Source organism: Diuraphis noxia, unplaced genomic scaffold (assembly GCF_037042655.1).
Source record: "Diuraphis noxia isolate RWA-SAM2 unplaced genomic scaffold, SU_Dnox_SAM2 contig0009, whole genome shotgun sequence".
Classification (NCBI taxonomy): Eukaryota; Metazoa; Arthropoda; class Insecta; order Hemiptera; family Aphididae; genus Diuraphis; species Diuraphis noxia.
In genome coordinates, this window is record NW_028301719.1 from 2,062,179 (window position 1) to 2,080,293 (window position 18,115).

At 32.8% G+C, this 18,115-nt stretch overlaps 1 protein-coding gene across 3 annotated transcripts; it reads right to left on the reverse strand.

The window, feature by feature from the left end:
* Window positions 1-664: 664 nt before the first annotated feature.
* LOC107163690 (PR/SET domain 13) lies at window positions 665-8,329 on the reverse strand. Of its 3 annotated transcripts, XM_089230511.1 has the most exons (6): window positions 8,000-8,139; window positions 6,930-7,117; window positions 6,301-6,580; window positions 2,654-3,179; window positions 1,240-1,353; window positions 665-1,164 (listed from the first exon to the last, which is right to left on the reverse strand). In XM_089230511.1, the coding sequence occupies exons 3-6, from the start codon at window positions 6,569-6,571 to the stop codon at window positions 1,050-1,052; spliced, it is 1,026 nt and encodes a 341-aa protein (XP_089086637.1). In that variant the 5' UTR covers window positions 6,572-6,580; window positions 6,930-7,117; window positions 8,000-8,139; the 3' UTR covers window positions 665-1,049. The 3 variants fall into 3 exon arrangements, with proteins under 3 accessions (XP_089086637.1, XP_015366716.2, XP_015366715.2); XM_015511230.2 differs by lacking the exon at window positions 6,930-7,117 and having other exon boundaries at window positions 6,301-6,577; window positions 8,000-8,329; XM_015511229.2 differs by lacking the exon at window positions 6,930-7,117 and having other exon boundaries at window positions 8,000-8,329.
* Window positions 8,330-18,115: the final 9,786 nt, after the last annotated feature.

Genomic DNA, 18,115 nt, shown 5'->3' on the forward strand with positions numbered 1-18,115 from the left:
TATCCTAAATGGTATACATAAAATTATTTTTTGTGACTGGTTTATAATGGTTCATACCTATTTACCTAAATACTTTTCAATATAACTACTGTTTTTTTATAGTGACAGTTTGTAAATTTACTGGAATACTATTTCTTTTTTAGCCCTCATTAATTACTTACATTTTTTACTAAATTTTTTAACAGATAGTTTTGAGAAAGACAAGTGCCATTACCCTCTATTTAAAATAAAACACTACATTTATAAAATCAGTTTCTAAATACATATTCATCATAGTTTGTCAAAAACTTAGTTACAATTTATAAACCATGAGAAATATGTCATAGTTCAATGCGTGAATCATCTAGTATGACCTAATATATAACCTCTAACTATTAAATGTCTATGAAGAGTTCTGAAATAACAGTAATTGAATATTGATGCATCTACTATTTTAAATTGTTTTTATATTTAATATTATGTCCTATAACTTGTATTTTATAACTGACTCAAGTAATAATTCTAAGAGGTAAATGCAGATTTTCATCCAATTAAACTCAATTATACAATTTCTTAACTAAATGAAAGGATACCAAGTCTTACAATTTAAATTAATCGAATCACAATTTGGAAACTTAAAATGTGTTAAGGATATTAGATTAATCTGTATCTTGTATCTTCTGAAATTTATTAATTTGTTTTTGGTTGTGGTGGTTATGTGTATTTTCAAAATACATTTAAAGATAAAAACTCAAATTTATAAATAAAATAAAAACACGTAAGAATTATATTATAAAATTTGTTACAAAAAACTTTTCTGTACAGGCACTACTAATAATATTATTTATTAAACTATGTGTACAAAATAACAATCTTGATGTCTTATTATATAACTTAGGTGTATTGAGCATGACTAGATAAACATTGTATAGACAATTACATTGAATCTTTTCAAATTTTATATTATGTTGAATAATATTATATATTTTAATTATAAGAATAAAATATCACAAACCTTTTAACAATCAATTATAAATTAACCACTGTTTAGGAAAAAAAATAGTGCGTTGTCATACAGGTACGTGCATTTTATAAATGTTTTTCTGCATAACTTGTGCGTGTCTTGATTTCATGTGTCTGTCTAGGTCTCTCTTGCGCACCAGGATTTTCCCGCAACAATCGCACCTTAATAAACAAAACGAAAATTTCGATTATGACACTCAATTGGATGGATAAAAAATTAATATTTTAAGAACTTACTTATAAGGAGTGTCTCCTTCGGCGTGCAATCGTACGTGTTTGTTTAAATTGCTTGGGTCTCCGAATGGTCGGTAGCAATACTTGCATTTTAGCGGCTTAAAACCGGTGTGAGTTCTATATTAAAAAAAAAAAAAAAAATGGAATACTTTTAGTTTTAATTCTTATCCCCTTGTATTGATTATAACATTTATAACTTAATTTTTCAAAGTCATAATATTATAGTATCCTAGGTATGCCAGTTAAATTATATTAATACAATGGTGTAAATTAAATGTGAAAATCTACACAAGACGATTGCAGTGACGTACTTAAAAGGGGATAGGCCAGGCCGCTAGGTTTACTTTTATATTAATTATGGGCTTACCCGGGCTTATAATTATATATATTATGATTTATACATATTAAGTCATTAAGAGGACGCCACAACCGCTAATGTTGTCTCCGTAGTCTTATGAAGTACAACATTCCAACAACGATTTTGCACGGGACAACTTTAACACGCTTTGTATTTATACTAGAATTACTGAAATTATATGATGCGACGTGTTGGGGAAGCACTTTATCTGTACTGCAGCGACTTAATTTTTTCGATAGTACTAACTGATAGTTTTTAATAATTAAATGAAAAAAAAACTAATGTTCTCTAACTGAGATATAACACAGATAGAGTTCTTCACTATGCATTGCGAATTTTAGTAGATAATACTCTACTATAAATACAAAGGGAGTAAAGTTGTACGTTAGTGAGACTGAGACAATATACGCGATAATGGCGTCGTCTGAAAGCTACATTTGTCATAATTCTAAGCCGATTTTCAAATTGCGCGAACAAAAAAAATTGTTTTTCGACGATCCAACCCTGTGTAAAATATTATGCTCAGGTATCTATGGATAGAGACATAGAGTTTGAAGTATGAAATATTTTACAAAATCGTGAAATATTGAAATTTTTTCAAATACAAATATTAATGATGAATATTTATCAATAACCTGACCAAAGAAAATCGCCACTAATCAATAGCGAAGGTAAGTTATGAAAATTATAGGTAACATTGAAATGTTTCACAGTTTTAAATTTCATGGAATTTTCAAAAACTACCTACAGGATAACCTATGAACCAAATTTTAAAATCACGAGAGCGATAGAATTGCCGGGAATTGTCTCACGTCATACACACTTAAACACTTTCTCTCCATAATAATTAATGGTGGTGGTCAACATGAGCCAAAATTTTTATAAATACAATTTATAATTTTTTAAATGTTATCGTAAATAAATAAACATTGGTTTTTTTTAAAATATAAGACGCCAGTCGATAGTTGGACACGTGGCCAAGTGGCCACCTCTGCTGTATAATATAGATAAGTTTTGGAAGGTAATCAAGTACAGGTGATGTAGTCATGTAGACAGTACCTGATATGAATCTTGAGCCCGTACTTCCTGGAGTAGACTTTTCCGCAGTATATGCACAGGTGTCCTTGGTCGGAGTGGCCGAGGTTGCTGACGATGGTTTCCATCTCGGCGCAGCGCCGGTCGAAGAACGCCGTGTCGCTGCCGCCGATCGACTGTCGGAGCGGTCCGTCCTGCAGTGGCGTTCGGTCGGACGACGAGGACGTAGACGACAGCCGCGTGGGCGGCGGAGGCCGCAGTGGCGACGGGGGCGCCGGACCGCCGCCACTGCTGGCCGACGACTCGGGCGAGTAGGGCCGGAACGCCGAGTCTGCGGAGGCGGACGTCAAGGGCGCCCGCGACTCGGCCGGCGTCAAGCTGAACCGGAACGACGCTTCGATCGTCCGGCCGCTTGCGCAGTGGTCGGCCGCCAGCCTGGACCACAGTTTGGCGCGCGGTCGTCTGCCGCAGTCCAGCGCCATGTGGATCTTCAGCGGATTGGGCTTTTCGCACGTGTAACCGCACTTGTGGCAGACGTACTTTCTCTCGTCTGGAAACAAAACAAAAATGAATTTATAATATAAAATAGAAACGTGATTGTAATACGCACAAATAATCAAATATTTGTAATTATTTACAAATTATATGATTGTGGGTACTAAGTAGGTATGTCATGAAAAAATTAAGTAGTGCTTATTGTACCTATGTTAGCTTATTACAAATTTGGTCTGTTGTTAAGCTTTTTGTCATAAACTCATAACTCAGCGTATACATCATAATATAATTATAAGTAATATACCTACTACGTACTATGTAATTTTACATAGGTTAGATATTATAAATTAAAATTATAATGGTATTGTCTTCTGGCGATGGTTTGGCTATTGGCTAACCAAATTAGTTTCTGTCTGGCCAATTCTCGTATCAATTAGACTACGAGCTGAAGTACCTATTTGGATTATAAATTGTTTGATGATATTTAACTTCGACGTGTTACCAATAGGTACATCAATACATCATAGTTTGTTGTCGTATATACTCATATCATGATTTCGGATGTTATTTTGGCTGCACTTAGTATAGTACACTGTACACATGCGTTAATAAATTTAAACCGTCAGCGTTTTTATAAAATGTATTTTAATATATTTTTATTCTGCGCGTAGCGATGCGAACATAATATTGACTTTATAAATTTAAATTTATAATAGTGTGTTTTTTTTCTTACTGTCATTGGCTTTTGAAGTTATTAAAAATGCTTTGAACTTCTATTTCAGCATCTGCAGTTCTTTTAGGAGAGTGAATCGTTAGTTGGTAATTTAGGTGGTCATAAAAATAAGCTACGTACCTACTTACATGTTAAATGTATACAGTGGTGGATCCAGCCAAAAATAACGGGGGGCAGTTGTATTTCATAGACGTAAATATAGAGGCTGTTTCCAAAAATGAATAATTAATATACACAATAAATTTTACATGAATATGAAGTTTTTTAGAGAACGGAGGGATCTGGACCTGGATCTGCCACTGAATGTATATTATATATTATATTAAATTATAAAGAAAACAATTTATAAAGAAAAATAATTTGAATGGAAAATTATTATTAATTATTGGGTGTGCCTTCACATGGTAATTTCCAGAGCTAACATTTTTAGTCAATCCACCGCTCTTAATGCCCCGCAAATCAAAAGGAAAAAGCTGATTCAGAAGTCTAAAAGATCAAATTCTAAGTGTCTATCATGTTCTAGGGGCCAATAAATCGTAATATTATATCATATATTTTTCTAAACATTAAATTTTTTTACGTTTAATATTTTATGACATAATTTATTACTACCATAGATTATGAATTATGATTTATGAATAGAGTTTAGTCATAGTCAATACTACGACCTATGTAGGTATACTATGCAAATTTATATGCAGTCTACTTAATGTAGGTAGCATACGGATATGATACGTCTAAAAGTTCCATATTGTAGTCCATCAAAATGTTTCAGTGGTAAATCAAATTTTTTGATGTAGTTTTTTATTAGTACCTACTTACATTTGTTTTGAAATTCACTTTGTTAAATCTGAATTTCTTCATCATATTTAAAAAAAAAAAATATCATTTATGGACTTACCACGAACATAACTTTGGGTGATGTGGGACTTTTGAGGTCATACTGCGTCATGCAACTATATGCATTATGCATATAAAGTTAGGTACGATGTATACAATATATTAAACATCATAGGTATACATTGATATATTGTACATATTTTAATAAATTAATAACCGAGACACTTTTGTTATTTAAAGTTTATACCTAAAAATTTATGTTTTTGAAAATTATTTTAGGTAGCTTAAGAATATATTTTCACAACTATTAATCGTTTTAAAAATTACAAATTCGGAATCACCGATGCGCAAAACAAATATAGGTATATTAGCTCACTCAGCCATTGTTATCTGCATTATGTATTTACCTAATCAGAGCCGGCCCATGATACAGGTAAATCGGACGGTTGCCCGGGGTGCTACATTTTTAGGGATGCTTTTAATATACGAATATTTTATAAATTTTAGCGTAATATTTATTCAAATTGACAATAATATAGCTAAATGACTAAATTATCTGTGACAGAATATTATGTTATATATATATATTTTTTTTATAGATTTTAAATTACAAATAATTAAAAAATAATATACAATAATATAAATAGGTAATCATTAACTCGGGAAAACCAAAAAAGTATGTGTTACAGATGTCGATACGTCTATAAATTGTATCCAAATAAGTTTTGCAATCCTTTACCTATCCATAAATATAAGAATAATTTTAAACAAAATATGTAGGTAAGTATAAAAAGTATTAAATGTATTATGGAGCATTTGATTAAGGGCGCATTTCAAAAAATCACCCGGGGCGTCAAAACACCCTGGGCCGGCCCTGCTACCTATCCATATGGCGTTAATCGCAGGGGTGTTAAGGGTGCTTAGCACCTTGAATGTTAATGCTAGCACCCCGAATCCCGTGGTTATAACTTATAGTACTATTACCATCATATTTCCGTAATAATTACATTTATTAAAAATTCAGAAACAGTTTTATATTTATTTGATTATTTATAATATAATATGTCATCGAGTTTACGTCTGGATATATTAAACTGCAATGACATATAAAACATATTATATAGGACATAGGTAATATAATAATAATAATTGTTGTGAAATTATGATATTAACGTGAAATTTGATCTATTTCCTCAAACATTGTTGGTGCTTAAGCCCCCCCTAATGTTTTTGGTTGATTTGCGCCCAGTGGCGTCCTTGAACAAGTCCAAGGGGGGGGGAATATTTTTTACATTAAATAATACAATAAGTACTCAAAAATAGAAGTCATAAAAAATGTATTTTATCTAATAATTTTATATTTTATATTTAACCAGGGGGGGGGGTTAGACCGCCACTGTTTGCGCCTATGTACTTATCCTATGACATTTATTAGCAAAACACGTTATAAAATCCGAAATAATAATAATATTAGTGTCGTTCGTTGAACGGACGTGTACAGGCATATGTTATTATGTACATGATAATGACGTGTTTAGCCAATACGTCGATCGCGCCATAATATAATATGTACAGGCCCGCGGCTGCGCGCCATGTCGCTCACCTCTTATGTTGACGGGCGTGAGAAACGGCACATGCAACATTAGTTGGAGATCCGGCGGGAACCACATCTTGAGCGGCTGTCCGGGCATCACGGCGGCGGTGGTGTGCAGCCCCAAGGTGCCGGCGGCCAGGAGCGACAGCCGGCAGTTGTACGCGTGACAGTCGTCGGCCAGCGGCACGGACAGTATCCAACAGCTGCAGTCGGCCGCGGCCGCGGGACAGCGGTCGCCGGCCGTGCACACCAATCGTCCCGCGTCGTCCACGGACACCATGAGCGTCTGCTGCAAGGGAAAACAATAATAATAGATAATAATATGATTATCAATAGCATAGAATTATAATATGTATAATAGTAACTAAAATCGGGTAATCTAATATAATTTAATATATTATTGCATGTGTTCATTGTCGTCATTTTTGGTGATGAGCCAATATTTATAGTTATATCGTTTTTAATACCTAAAATACTTCAAATATTTTCGTCATTTTTTTGATAACATAAATATATCTAATTAAAGTTATTAACTTAAGAAAAAAAAATATTTTTCAATTTTATTATTTAATTATTAAAAATTATTGGTTTGTGCCATCAACAAAATGATGACGTTATGACACAGATAAAGTTCTTACCTATCGGCTATCCGTTGTGAAATTCTGATAATTCTATTATAAATACTGAGGGAGAACAGTTGTTTTGCTATGTTCTATACGTTTGTAAGACGGAGACAACGCCATGCGGATGTGGTGTCCTCTTAAAAATAATTTAAGAAAATGGGCTCTACACATGATCATCGCAATAGTTTTTTTTTATGTTTAATCTAGAATTAGAACATTTTTTTACGATTAAACTTTTTGTTTTCTGATTATTTAAATATAATATAATATTTAATTATTTTAAAATTTTAGGTGTTATATTTGATTTAAGTTTTTAGATAGGTACCTACCTATTACTGTAAGTATATTAGAAGATTTTAAATAAAGAAAAATGTTCAGGTGGTAATCTACTCAAATTATAATCAGAGGGTTGACTTTATGTTGAAAGCTAGAGGTTTAACTTTTATTAATTGAAAAGTCAGATATATGTATATTATTTAAATTTCTAAAGTAGAAATGTGAAAAAAAGTTCATTCAAGTCCATTAAAAATTCCCGCAAGAGGTATTGCAGTCTGTGTATATTATTGTCTACATATTGTCAAAATCAACATTGCTATAAACAGTAGAAATGCAGTTTCCTATAGTACCTATATCATCGTAAGTTGTTTCCAATACTTACCAGTCAAAACTTACTGCAAGTCACAATACTTTTTAAGTTTTAATGTCTTTACTTATACTATATCATCATGAAAGTTTAAAATTGTATATAGTGTATAAAATATAAATCGCTAAATAAACATTTTAAAAATGTTTTTATTCATATAGTACACTTTCAGCGCAGTAGGTAATGTGTGCGTTCTCGTCAATAAATTTACTGACTATATAAGTTAATTAATTTAATTAATTTGGTAAGTATTTAAGTTCAGGTCGAGAATTAAGGGTGTGACATTAAAAAATGTTAAGGATTTTGTGTCCTGATGGTTATAGCTTTACTTGGATCACTATTATTATCCCGCCACCCCCTGAAATGTTTACACTGTTAATGCCCATCATTGGTCGTGTACACCTACACAGTTGTATCTATTAAGTATAAACGAGTCGTTTACCGTATTACTTCCGGTCGTCGACGAAGATGTATCATCATTTTCCGGTTGCGACGAGTGTAGACTTCCGCTGCAGAGCACATCCGCCATATCGAGGGTTGCCGTACCGCAGTTGGCCGGCAAGTACGAAGCGGCTACGAAAGTCTGTCTGCCGTCCGACGGCGTGTGATCCCGGTGCAGTTGCATGTGCAGTCTTGTAGTTTTCCGGCGGTCACTATAAACGGCGAGCGTCTTTCCAATCATGCAAGATAAGTATATTCCTTTATTGAAATGTTGTGGCGTGGAGGACCTGCTCGGCGGATGGTCGCTGGTCGGCAAGTGCAGTCGGTGCCACCACAACCTGTTCTCCATCACATCATGTGGACCCTTTCGTTTCTGTAGGGGGTGGAGCGACTGTGACCGCAAAGGCCCCTCGGACCACCCCCACCCACTGCTGAGGGTGTGTAACACCTTGCGGCGATCGAAAAGCGCCTTGACGTCATCGTGTTTCATATATATACACATATTATACATGGTATACATTATAGTATTGTATGATGCTTAAACGCGATGACGTGCGACACCAAATCGGCCACGGTCGCAGCTGACCTCCTCACCACACCACCCAGACATAATAATTTTGATTTTTTTTTTCGTCAACCCTTGGCGTTTAATATATAGGTATATATTGGTATATATATATACGTTTCAAATTATACATCGTTTGTACGGTGGAGGTGGTAGTTATGGTGGTGGCGTTGGTAGTGGAGGTGGCTTACGATGGTGGCGATGGTGGACCACTAGATCCCCGCGATTCGTCAACCCTCGTTTCGGCGTGCTGGAAGGGGGAGGAATCGCACGCAGAGGGCCCGACCCAGACCAGCTCGCAACCAAATATATTATAATATATTTTCGATGTATGCATATTGCGTAAATTAATTATTATTTTTGATTTTATCATAGGAAAATAGTTTTTGCGGGAACTGCCGAAATCGTATTAATTGTCAAATAACTGCTGTACGAGGAAAATTGACTAGTGTTTGTATTATTTTCTACCGAAAAATTCAAAAATTCCACGAGAGTCAACCGCCCAACACTTTAATGAGTTCTGCCATCAACTATTACATGGTATAACTGTCCTTGCTGTTTAATTGTGTAACTATCCAATTGAAAAAAGTAGATAATAATATATTAATATGTATACGTGTAAATGGTCACCAGCTAACCTATTCGGTTATATTTATATTAATATATTAAACGTATGTATATAGTTTTCAACCAGTTGCGTGATTCCAATGGTTGTTAGTCGTTACTTTATACTCATTCATATTTTGCTCAACAAATTCAAATTCAAAAAAATTCAATGCAACGAAAAAATTATTTTTTACGAATTTTTTTGTTTGTAAACTTTTTCCTGTATAATAATGACTAATGAATTTGTGTTCAAGATTGCTGCATAACTATAACGAACCAATGCAGTGGATTAATTGTTATTATGATCATCGGCAATATTGAATTGAGTTATTTGATTTGAGTAGTTGGAATTGAGAACAACAAATATTTTTTACTTCCTCGAAATTAGCCCCTTCAGCAGCTAGCTAACCCAGGAAACACCACGTCGTAGATGTTGGCTATGTTGACTCCTAAAAAAAGATACTGGTGCTTATACATTGCCTATAGAAGGTAAAAAAACAGTATATAGGTAGTCTATAAAACCCGCAGTGACTTCAAATTGGTTCAACGTTAAGTTAATAATACAATAAATAATAATATATAATTTATTATAATATGGAATTATTATGAATAATACACAACCATGGATACCAATTCTGTAGAGATAGATTCTACTTACGATACATAGATATATTTATTTTTACATACATATATGTAATATTGAGTATAAGTATAGTATATTATTATAGATATTGTACATTTACCCAGTGCATAAATTTTTCATAAGATTGTCTATCTAATCTCACATGTGTCTTATCGTTACATATAACTATAGATTTATTTCTGTATTAAAATAATGGAAATCTATAGTTTTTTATTTTTACATAATTTAAAAAAATGTTTATAAGGTTTAAGTGTAATTATAAGCGTTTACACGTATAGGCAACAACAGAACATGCGTTAATAATAGCTATAAATAGTTTAGGTGGCTATAACCAATAACCATATTTAGGTATACCTATTAGAGTAAAGTTTATCCATGTGTATTATTGCAGGATTCTACAGGAAAAGTTATTCAAGAATCATCAATTTATTATTTAATTTTTATAATATCATAAAAATAACAAGATGATTCAGAAAAAGTTAGGTATTTTTCTCAAAACTACTACATTGTTGCTTACTGCTTTTTGGCTTTGGAGGGCAGTAATAGGTAATACGTATATCTAGGTAATTCAATAGCGTGCGCACAGCCTGGTTGGTTTATCCGGTCGTACGATGACGATGCGGATCCTGTAGATCATTACATATATATTTTAACCTTAATATAAAATATATATTAATATGTGTAAATAATATACTATATTATGTATAACATATACAAGTAAGTATAATATGGTATTAATTACGCCGCGCATTTATGGATGTCGACGAGTGCGGAGTGGTCCTCAAAAAAAAAAAAAAAATCGAATTGACAGCACATAGAGAAGACCATCTGCATCGTCAATGGGTTTGGCTAGTCCCACATATGTAGGGTATCTATATATTAATGCGTCTATTATGTCATATTAAATCGGTCATCGACGTACTCGACGCGTTCAAACACTATACACAGCGCGCCCCGCCCGTGATTTCAGCGATCGACAAGTGTTCTGTGAGTCCGGCAAAGGTGTAAATCCTTTCACGTCCGACAGAACACGCCGTATAGCTATTATGTGTTTGTACACGATGCGCGTCCTCACCGCTCTAAAATAAGAGGGGGGGGAAGGCGAAAAAAATGATAATAGACAAATATAAAATTCAAAAAAACATAATGCGCGCGCCACATTTGAGTACATGTACATCATTATTATATATATGTATATACAGAGCTACCCCATGCACAAAAGCTCCTATATACATTCGGTACAATAATATAATATGATGTGTAGTAGGGGTTGCGGGCGGCCCATTTTTTTTTTGAAAATCCCTCAGGTTCGTCCCCCGCGAGCAGACTCATCGCATAATATATAATGCCTGCAATTAGATTTCCATTGAACCGATTTTTGCGCGTATATACATAGTAAAATATGTAAGTATGCATATACATACATACACACACACACACATAAATGCACACGTGTGTGGTGACAACAACCGCGCTCGGTTTAATATAATATAATGAATCCGATCGACTCCCCTTAATAATATTATATATAGCTGATGCACGCCTGAGCGACCACACGCCGCCACCCTATTCATACACACACACACCACACACCGACCGCTTAAGATTTTAAACATTCACGATATGACGTGGTAACACGCGTTACATGTTATGAATCATGTATGCGTAGATGAAATTTGTTATTATTTCTTATATTATAATTATAATGATATACATAGATATATAGACCCTTTAGATTGTTCCGAAAAGTCTAACTTTATGTTTTACCCACTCTGTAGTCTGTTCTACGTTAGGTGACTTCGGAACTGCAGTGCATATTGCAGCTTTGTTACTTATGTTTCTATATTGTATAATTATAAAACATTCCAAAATATATATTTTTTTCATCCTTGACTAAAATAAATAAGATGTATACCTAATGATAATTTTTACACATCCTCACAAAGTGCTGAAATCATTTTATAGCTATCCGTGCAATTCTCGTGTCTTCAATAAACTTAATCATTCTTCCTAACTAATGCTTACAGACCTTTGACTAAAATACTGCAAGTATAATGTATCTATGGTTTTATTTACTATGTATAGGGGTTGTATGGGCCATTGCATGACACCAAGAGGGTATTGACATTCAACTATATTAAACTAGTTTTTAAGGTTATATTGACACAGCCGTACTTAGTGTATTTTACAGCGGGACCGCGGTTTACAAGTCAAGTTTAGTAAATTAACAAAGTAATGTTTCATAAAAAAATTTGAAGTAATTCATTTTAAAAGGAAAAAACCATTTTAAATTTTTAGATTAAAAATCCAAAGGCGCTGGTGTGCGGTACGAGTTTCGGGTCGTGAGGATTTTTTAGTGAGTCATGAGTGCATGTAGATAATTTACATATTATATGACTCGAAAAACAAAAAAATCTTCCAAACTAATTGAATAGTAAAAAAGATGGAGGAAAAAATGTTTTGAATATTAGAAATCATCGGTATACTCTTATAGGTAGTCATTTTTTAAAATTATTTATTTATAAAATATACGCCGGTGAGGCATTACAATACATATTATATATGTATAGTAAAATAGTAAAATAGTGGAAAATGAAGCATTTAGTACTCAATATATACAAATATAATAAAATGTGCTTAAATAGTGGAAAGATCGGAGTATGCGGTGGATAGGGTTGTTATGGCCATATGATAACATAATATAGAGGGTGCAGGTATATTGAACTGCTCTTGGCTGTGGGTATTGTGTGAAGGAATTCTAAAGGAGATACTAGAGAGTATGTCGGATATGTCTAATAGTCCATCAAATAGGGTACATATATTAGGAACATTTTAATTGTAATAAGCTAATAAAACTTTTTAATATATGGTATTAGAATTATTATTTTTATTTTATTTTATTTTTTTGATATTCTACTATGTATACAGTATTATTGGATTTTTTTTTATTATACCAGTTAATGATGATATTCAAATAATTACAATTAAAAAAGAAAGAATTTTTCAATAACAATAATGTAGATTTAGATTTAAAATCGAGGAAAAAATTCAATATCAAATTATGCAAGTATTTATTTGTTGCTTAGAAATTTAAAATTCAATATTTTATTTAATATTTTAATCGATAGTGTAAATTTATACAAGTTGTCATTATTCTGATTAATAAAATGTCGTGCATTTTATTTATGATAGGAAAATTAATTGATATTTGAGATTATGGATTCGACGTGTTTCATAATTTCATACTTATAATAATTAATAACAATTATAAATGTACAACTATGTGTAGTTATACTTACATAATATTATATAATATATATACATTATACAACCCACCTTATATAATTCCACGATTATATTTCGTATTCATTACATAAAGTTTATAATTCGTTTAACAAATCCACCCTAAAAAATTAAAAAAATGATTGTTGAACGGAAAATCTTAGTTCGAAACAATTAACCCGAACCCCCAAAAACGGTGTTGACGAGGAAGGGGATTTATATGTATACGAAATTCGATCGCTTAACAAATGCAATCGTAAAGCGGACATGTCACCCGAATTCATCAATAAAGATCTATACGTATAATAGTAATAATAATGTATATAAGAACACATATACGGTTTCGGCGAAGAATCGTTGCTGGCAGGGTAGTTCAAAAGACCTGAAAGGGTTGCTGGCGGCGAATTGTATTGCTCAAGTGCTCGAACGAGGATTAACCATAACCAATGTTTACGGAACGGATTTAAGCACGGACAAAAGTTTTTACAGGATTGTTACAGCTGCTGAACACGCATTTAAAATCCTTGTGTGGCAAGAGGGTTTATATACGCCCGGAAACCGGATATACGCGACGAAGGGCAGGGTTTCGGTGAAAGTAAAAAATAAAAAAATAATAACAAAATGATAGAAAAATATCAATTCATCCACGTCATTAACTTAGAAAAACAGTCGCTTATATTCATAAATAAATGATTAAAGCGCTAAAATAATGGTAACCAACACGAATTCAATATATTATTTTGTAATAAGTATAGTAAAATCATAATATAATATTATTTAATGTAGGTTCTTATTGCATGTATATAATTGGTTTATACCACGGTATAAATTTGCTTACCGTTGAATCGAAATTTTTACAAACGTCTAAAGGCGCGACTTCACACTGCTCCGTCAACTTATTGTGAGCCGTGATTTCCGGAAAATAAATAATCTGTTAATTCCCTGAATTATGTTTTTTTGCAGCGAACGTGAATACACTATAAGTGGTAATCTGGTTTCTTGTTATCGCAAAATCACCTATTACCTGTTATCAGTTTTTATTGAAAATTAGAAAAGTTTGTAAAATTTAAATTTATAAGCGTGTATAACCTAACCTCGGTTGTTTTTGTTTAATCGTGGTTACGATATAAAATGTTAAGGCGGGTATCCACTATACGCGTGTGCCATGTACACGTAAAATGTTCAGCTATGTCCAACAACATGGTAAAGTGGTTAATCATGTGGTAACCTTACCCAACCACCCAATCATATCAAAGTATTTGCGCGAACGTATGTTGTGGAAACCCGCCTTTAATCGTGATAGTAGATAACAGACCAAACGCTGGATTATGGCATTCGCAATATTTGCAAACGTCTTAGGTTTCATTTAGCAAACAGACAATCCGAACTTCTCCGTTATCAAACGTTTTCCGCAATATAATTTCCTCTTATATTTTCATTACCATGTAACCACATAATTGTAAACATTTGACTTGAGTAGGATTAGATCTTACTTTTTGGTATCTGCAATATAACGTGGTATTTACATGTAAATATAGTGGTTTACCGTATACCGCTTAGTAACCACTAGATTCAGCCAATCACATAGCGGAATTTTTTTTCCGGAAATCACGGTTCACGGAGTGATTTGAAGTCGCCTTAACGCAAGCGAATAGCTGGTAGCCAGTGCCTTGCAGTCGTATAAGGAGCACCTACCTATTTATATCAGGCTTTTCGATCATTTTGATATAGTTTTATAGTTTTACTATTATGCTGAAAGGTGATTTCGATGTTGAAAAAATTTAACAAACAAGCTCTATATATAATATAGCCATATGTATGTATATGGATTGTCGTCGTTCGTGCTTCCGAAAACGAATATAAAAACCACGTCAATCACATATAATTGAAGGACTTGGAACAATACAATAAGGTAAGTCTACTTTTGAAACTGTTCAGGGCTGATAAAAACCGTTTTATTCCATGATTAATCGATACTAAAACTACTAAAACTATTACAGTTAAATTTTTCTATTATTAATATGATTAAAAAATAAATAATACTGTGGGCTTAAAATTTAGTTTTTTTTTTATACAACAGTTGTTCAAAGTTATGAAACCTATGGATTTATGCGGTTATTGCTCCAAACATATACTTATAGTAATAAATTATTATTATATTTATATTTAACTCGTGACTCCACGTTGGGGCTCGCTCTGTTGCAGTCTCTAAAACGTATATTATTATCATTTCGCGCGCATGCACACACACACACACACACAAACCACACACATATATACACATAGTTATATATAATAAATATTATCATATATAGAGAGAGAATGTATATGTCTGCACTAGTAGACTCATATTCAGAGCAAATATTAGGACACCTGGAACTGGAGTGAAATAGTTCTGACGTTACACACTTATTATTACATTTTATAGCGTACGCTGCGTCGCGTCCCGACAACGGCCCTTTTGTGCTCATAGTTGTTTTAGCACGCGATACAATATTGCGATCCAAGTGCTATTAGAGACCCATCGCACGATAAACAATGCGCCTTTGGCCGTACATGTTATATTTTGTGCTCCCCAATCGAAGTGCGTCCCTCATCACTGTATATAACACAGACGAACGGCTGAATCAATAAAATAATAGACCGTAGTCGGTCGAAAGCGATATCATAATGTCCGTATATTATTATTATTATTATTATTATTATTGTAAACTCGCTTTGGTTTCCGGAAATAGGATTCCGTGTTCGATTCGGCACGCGTAACGTTGCTGAAGAAAATACGTCCTAGAAAACGATAACGGGAATTGTTTACTGAATATTATTATACAACATTATTATTTATTTCACACTATATCGTATCGCGCAGTTCGTATATAATCTCATTCATCTCGGTTTTTGTGACTTTTTCGCCTCGAAGAAAAAACCCCGCGTATATTGTATACACATTGTAATATGGGTGTACACACTAAATAATGGTATATATTATAATACAATATTGTACATATTATTATTATATGCATAATAAATATGTTTGATTGAAACGTGGCGCGACGATATATTGCAGTCTGTCGGCGGCGGGGTGTCTAGCCGGACCGCGAGATGCAGCTGCACGGTTATATCATCGGTCGTATCAAACTTTTATTTAAATGCGATTTGTATTCATTCGAAATGTATATATGTATGTACAATATATACGAGCATAAAAAAAAAAAAAGCCCCTTTTATATTTAGCACACTATACCACAGCTCGATCCCACTTGTTATGCATTCGTGCATCTCACCCCTAGGATCTATGGGCCAGAAAAAAAACCACCTGTACCTTTGTGTACGGATTACTCAATTAAAAGGTCTGAAAACACTTCCACCCCGACACGTGGGCGATAAGACCACTTGATAAGAATCGCATGGTTTTCAATCACTTTCGATGATATTAATAATTATTTAAACCTATTCTAGTGACTACGATAAGTGCATTCGACGAGATAAAATCCATATTTTTATTTTTATTACATTTTCTGCTTAAACATAAATATAAAATATCCAACGAAAAACACGTATACGATATTCTAATAGAAAATATTATGTAATAATATATTCCTGTTGCAAGAGACAAATGTGAAAAAATCAGATCGTTATTGATTTGATTGCAGCCTACATACAGTTTTAAAATATTTGATAGCTTTAAATTTAGGAAATATTTTATTGGTACATTTTTGAAAAATTAAATAAAACATAATAAGATACATATTGTTTTTCTTATATTGCACTTATATAGCAAATGAGAAATAACTTATTATTTCTCGTGTGTCTTACTGCAGTATCGTTAAAAATATATTATGCTATATATGCTAATATATTATATGACGATAGATCATAATTGAGACTGGTGTTAAATTGTGAGGAAAAATTAGTAGTAGAAATATTATTGAAGATCAAAATAGTTTATGTTGAACATTAGGTATCTATATTATAAAGATAGAAATCCACCGCAAGCAGAATGTTTATCACATTTTTATCTTTTTGTTTTAAACACTTTTAAGTACCTATCTGTTAAAAACCTGTATATTCAAATTCTATGAAATATCATTTAAATACTTTTAATGAATATGGCAATATTAACCGCTCTTTTTATTGTAAGTTTTAAGCACATTTTTTTTTTTTGAGAAAATGTTGACGTATATTAAATTTGAAATACAAACGAGTAGGTATAGTTATGAGATGTATAATTAAATTCTATATGAGAGTACTAACGATAATAGTTCTTACTATTTGATTTAAAATAAAACAAATATCTATATGTAATATTTAGCCCTATAGTATACTTATCAAACTCAGATAATTTTTACAAAGTATTTTTTTTTTTATTATTATTTTAAATGAGCCTCAACAACAAAGGTTATTGGCCTTTAACATTAATATTTTTTTACACAAGAATGAATCATTAACAATAATATATACAAAACAAAGGTAATAGTAAGAACAAAAAAGGATTGAGATATATCTAGGTTAAATAATTTGATATAGTTTAGTTTATTTTAAATAACTGATTAATTTTTCAATGTTGCTTGGCTGGGGACTTAGGGCTTCTTCCAGATTGTCTTCTATGTTGAGCTTGGTTCTAATGTCGGTGAATTTACGGCAGAGGCATATTAAATGTTCAACCGTGGAAGTTTCACCGCAAGTTTGACATTGGTCAGGTTCTGATCTGTTCATAAGGTGTTTATGGGTCACCCATGTGTGACCTATCCGTAATCTGTTTAAAATTACTTCCTGGCGTCTTGGTAATGAGAAGAATGGCCATGGAAAAACTGTAGATTTTATTTTATTTAGCTTGGTGTGAAGTGATGACCACGAGATCTGCCATTGAGTTAAAATATGGTTGTTGATGACGGATTTTAGATCGTGAAGAGTATAGGTGTGAATTTTGTAAGAGAGATGGGAGGAGATGGCTTCTTTGGCATACGTATCAGCCAATTTTTACAAAGTATTATTTATTACTAAATACTATATAAATACATATT

Bases quoted from the DNA above. Each gene is read 5' to 3' on its own strand.
- LOC107163690 (XM_015511229.2), bottom strand. From the start codon at position 8,239: ATGATTGGAAAGACGCTCGCCGTTTATAGTGACCGCCGGAAAACTACA. The intron at 6,581-7,999 runs GTAAACGACTCG...TTTCCCTTGCAG, and splicing joins CGACGACCGGAAGTAATACG to CAGACGCTCATGGTGTCCGT. The intron at 3,180-6,300 runs GTGAGCGACATG...TTTTGTTTCCAG, and splicing joins CACGCCCGTCAACATAAGAG to ACGAGAGAAAGTACGTCTGC.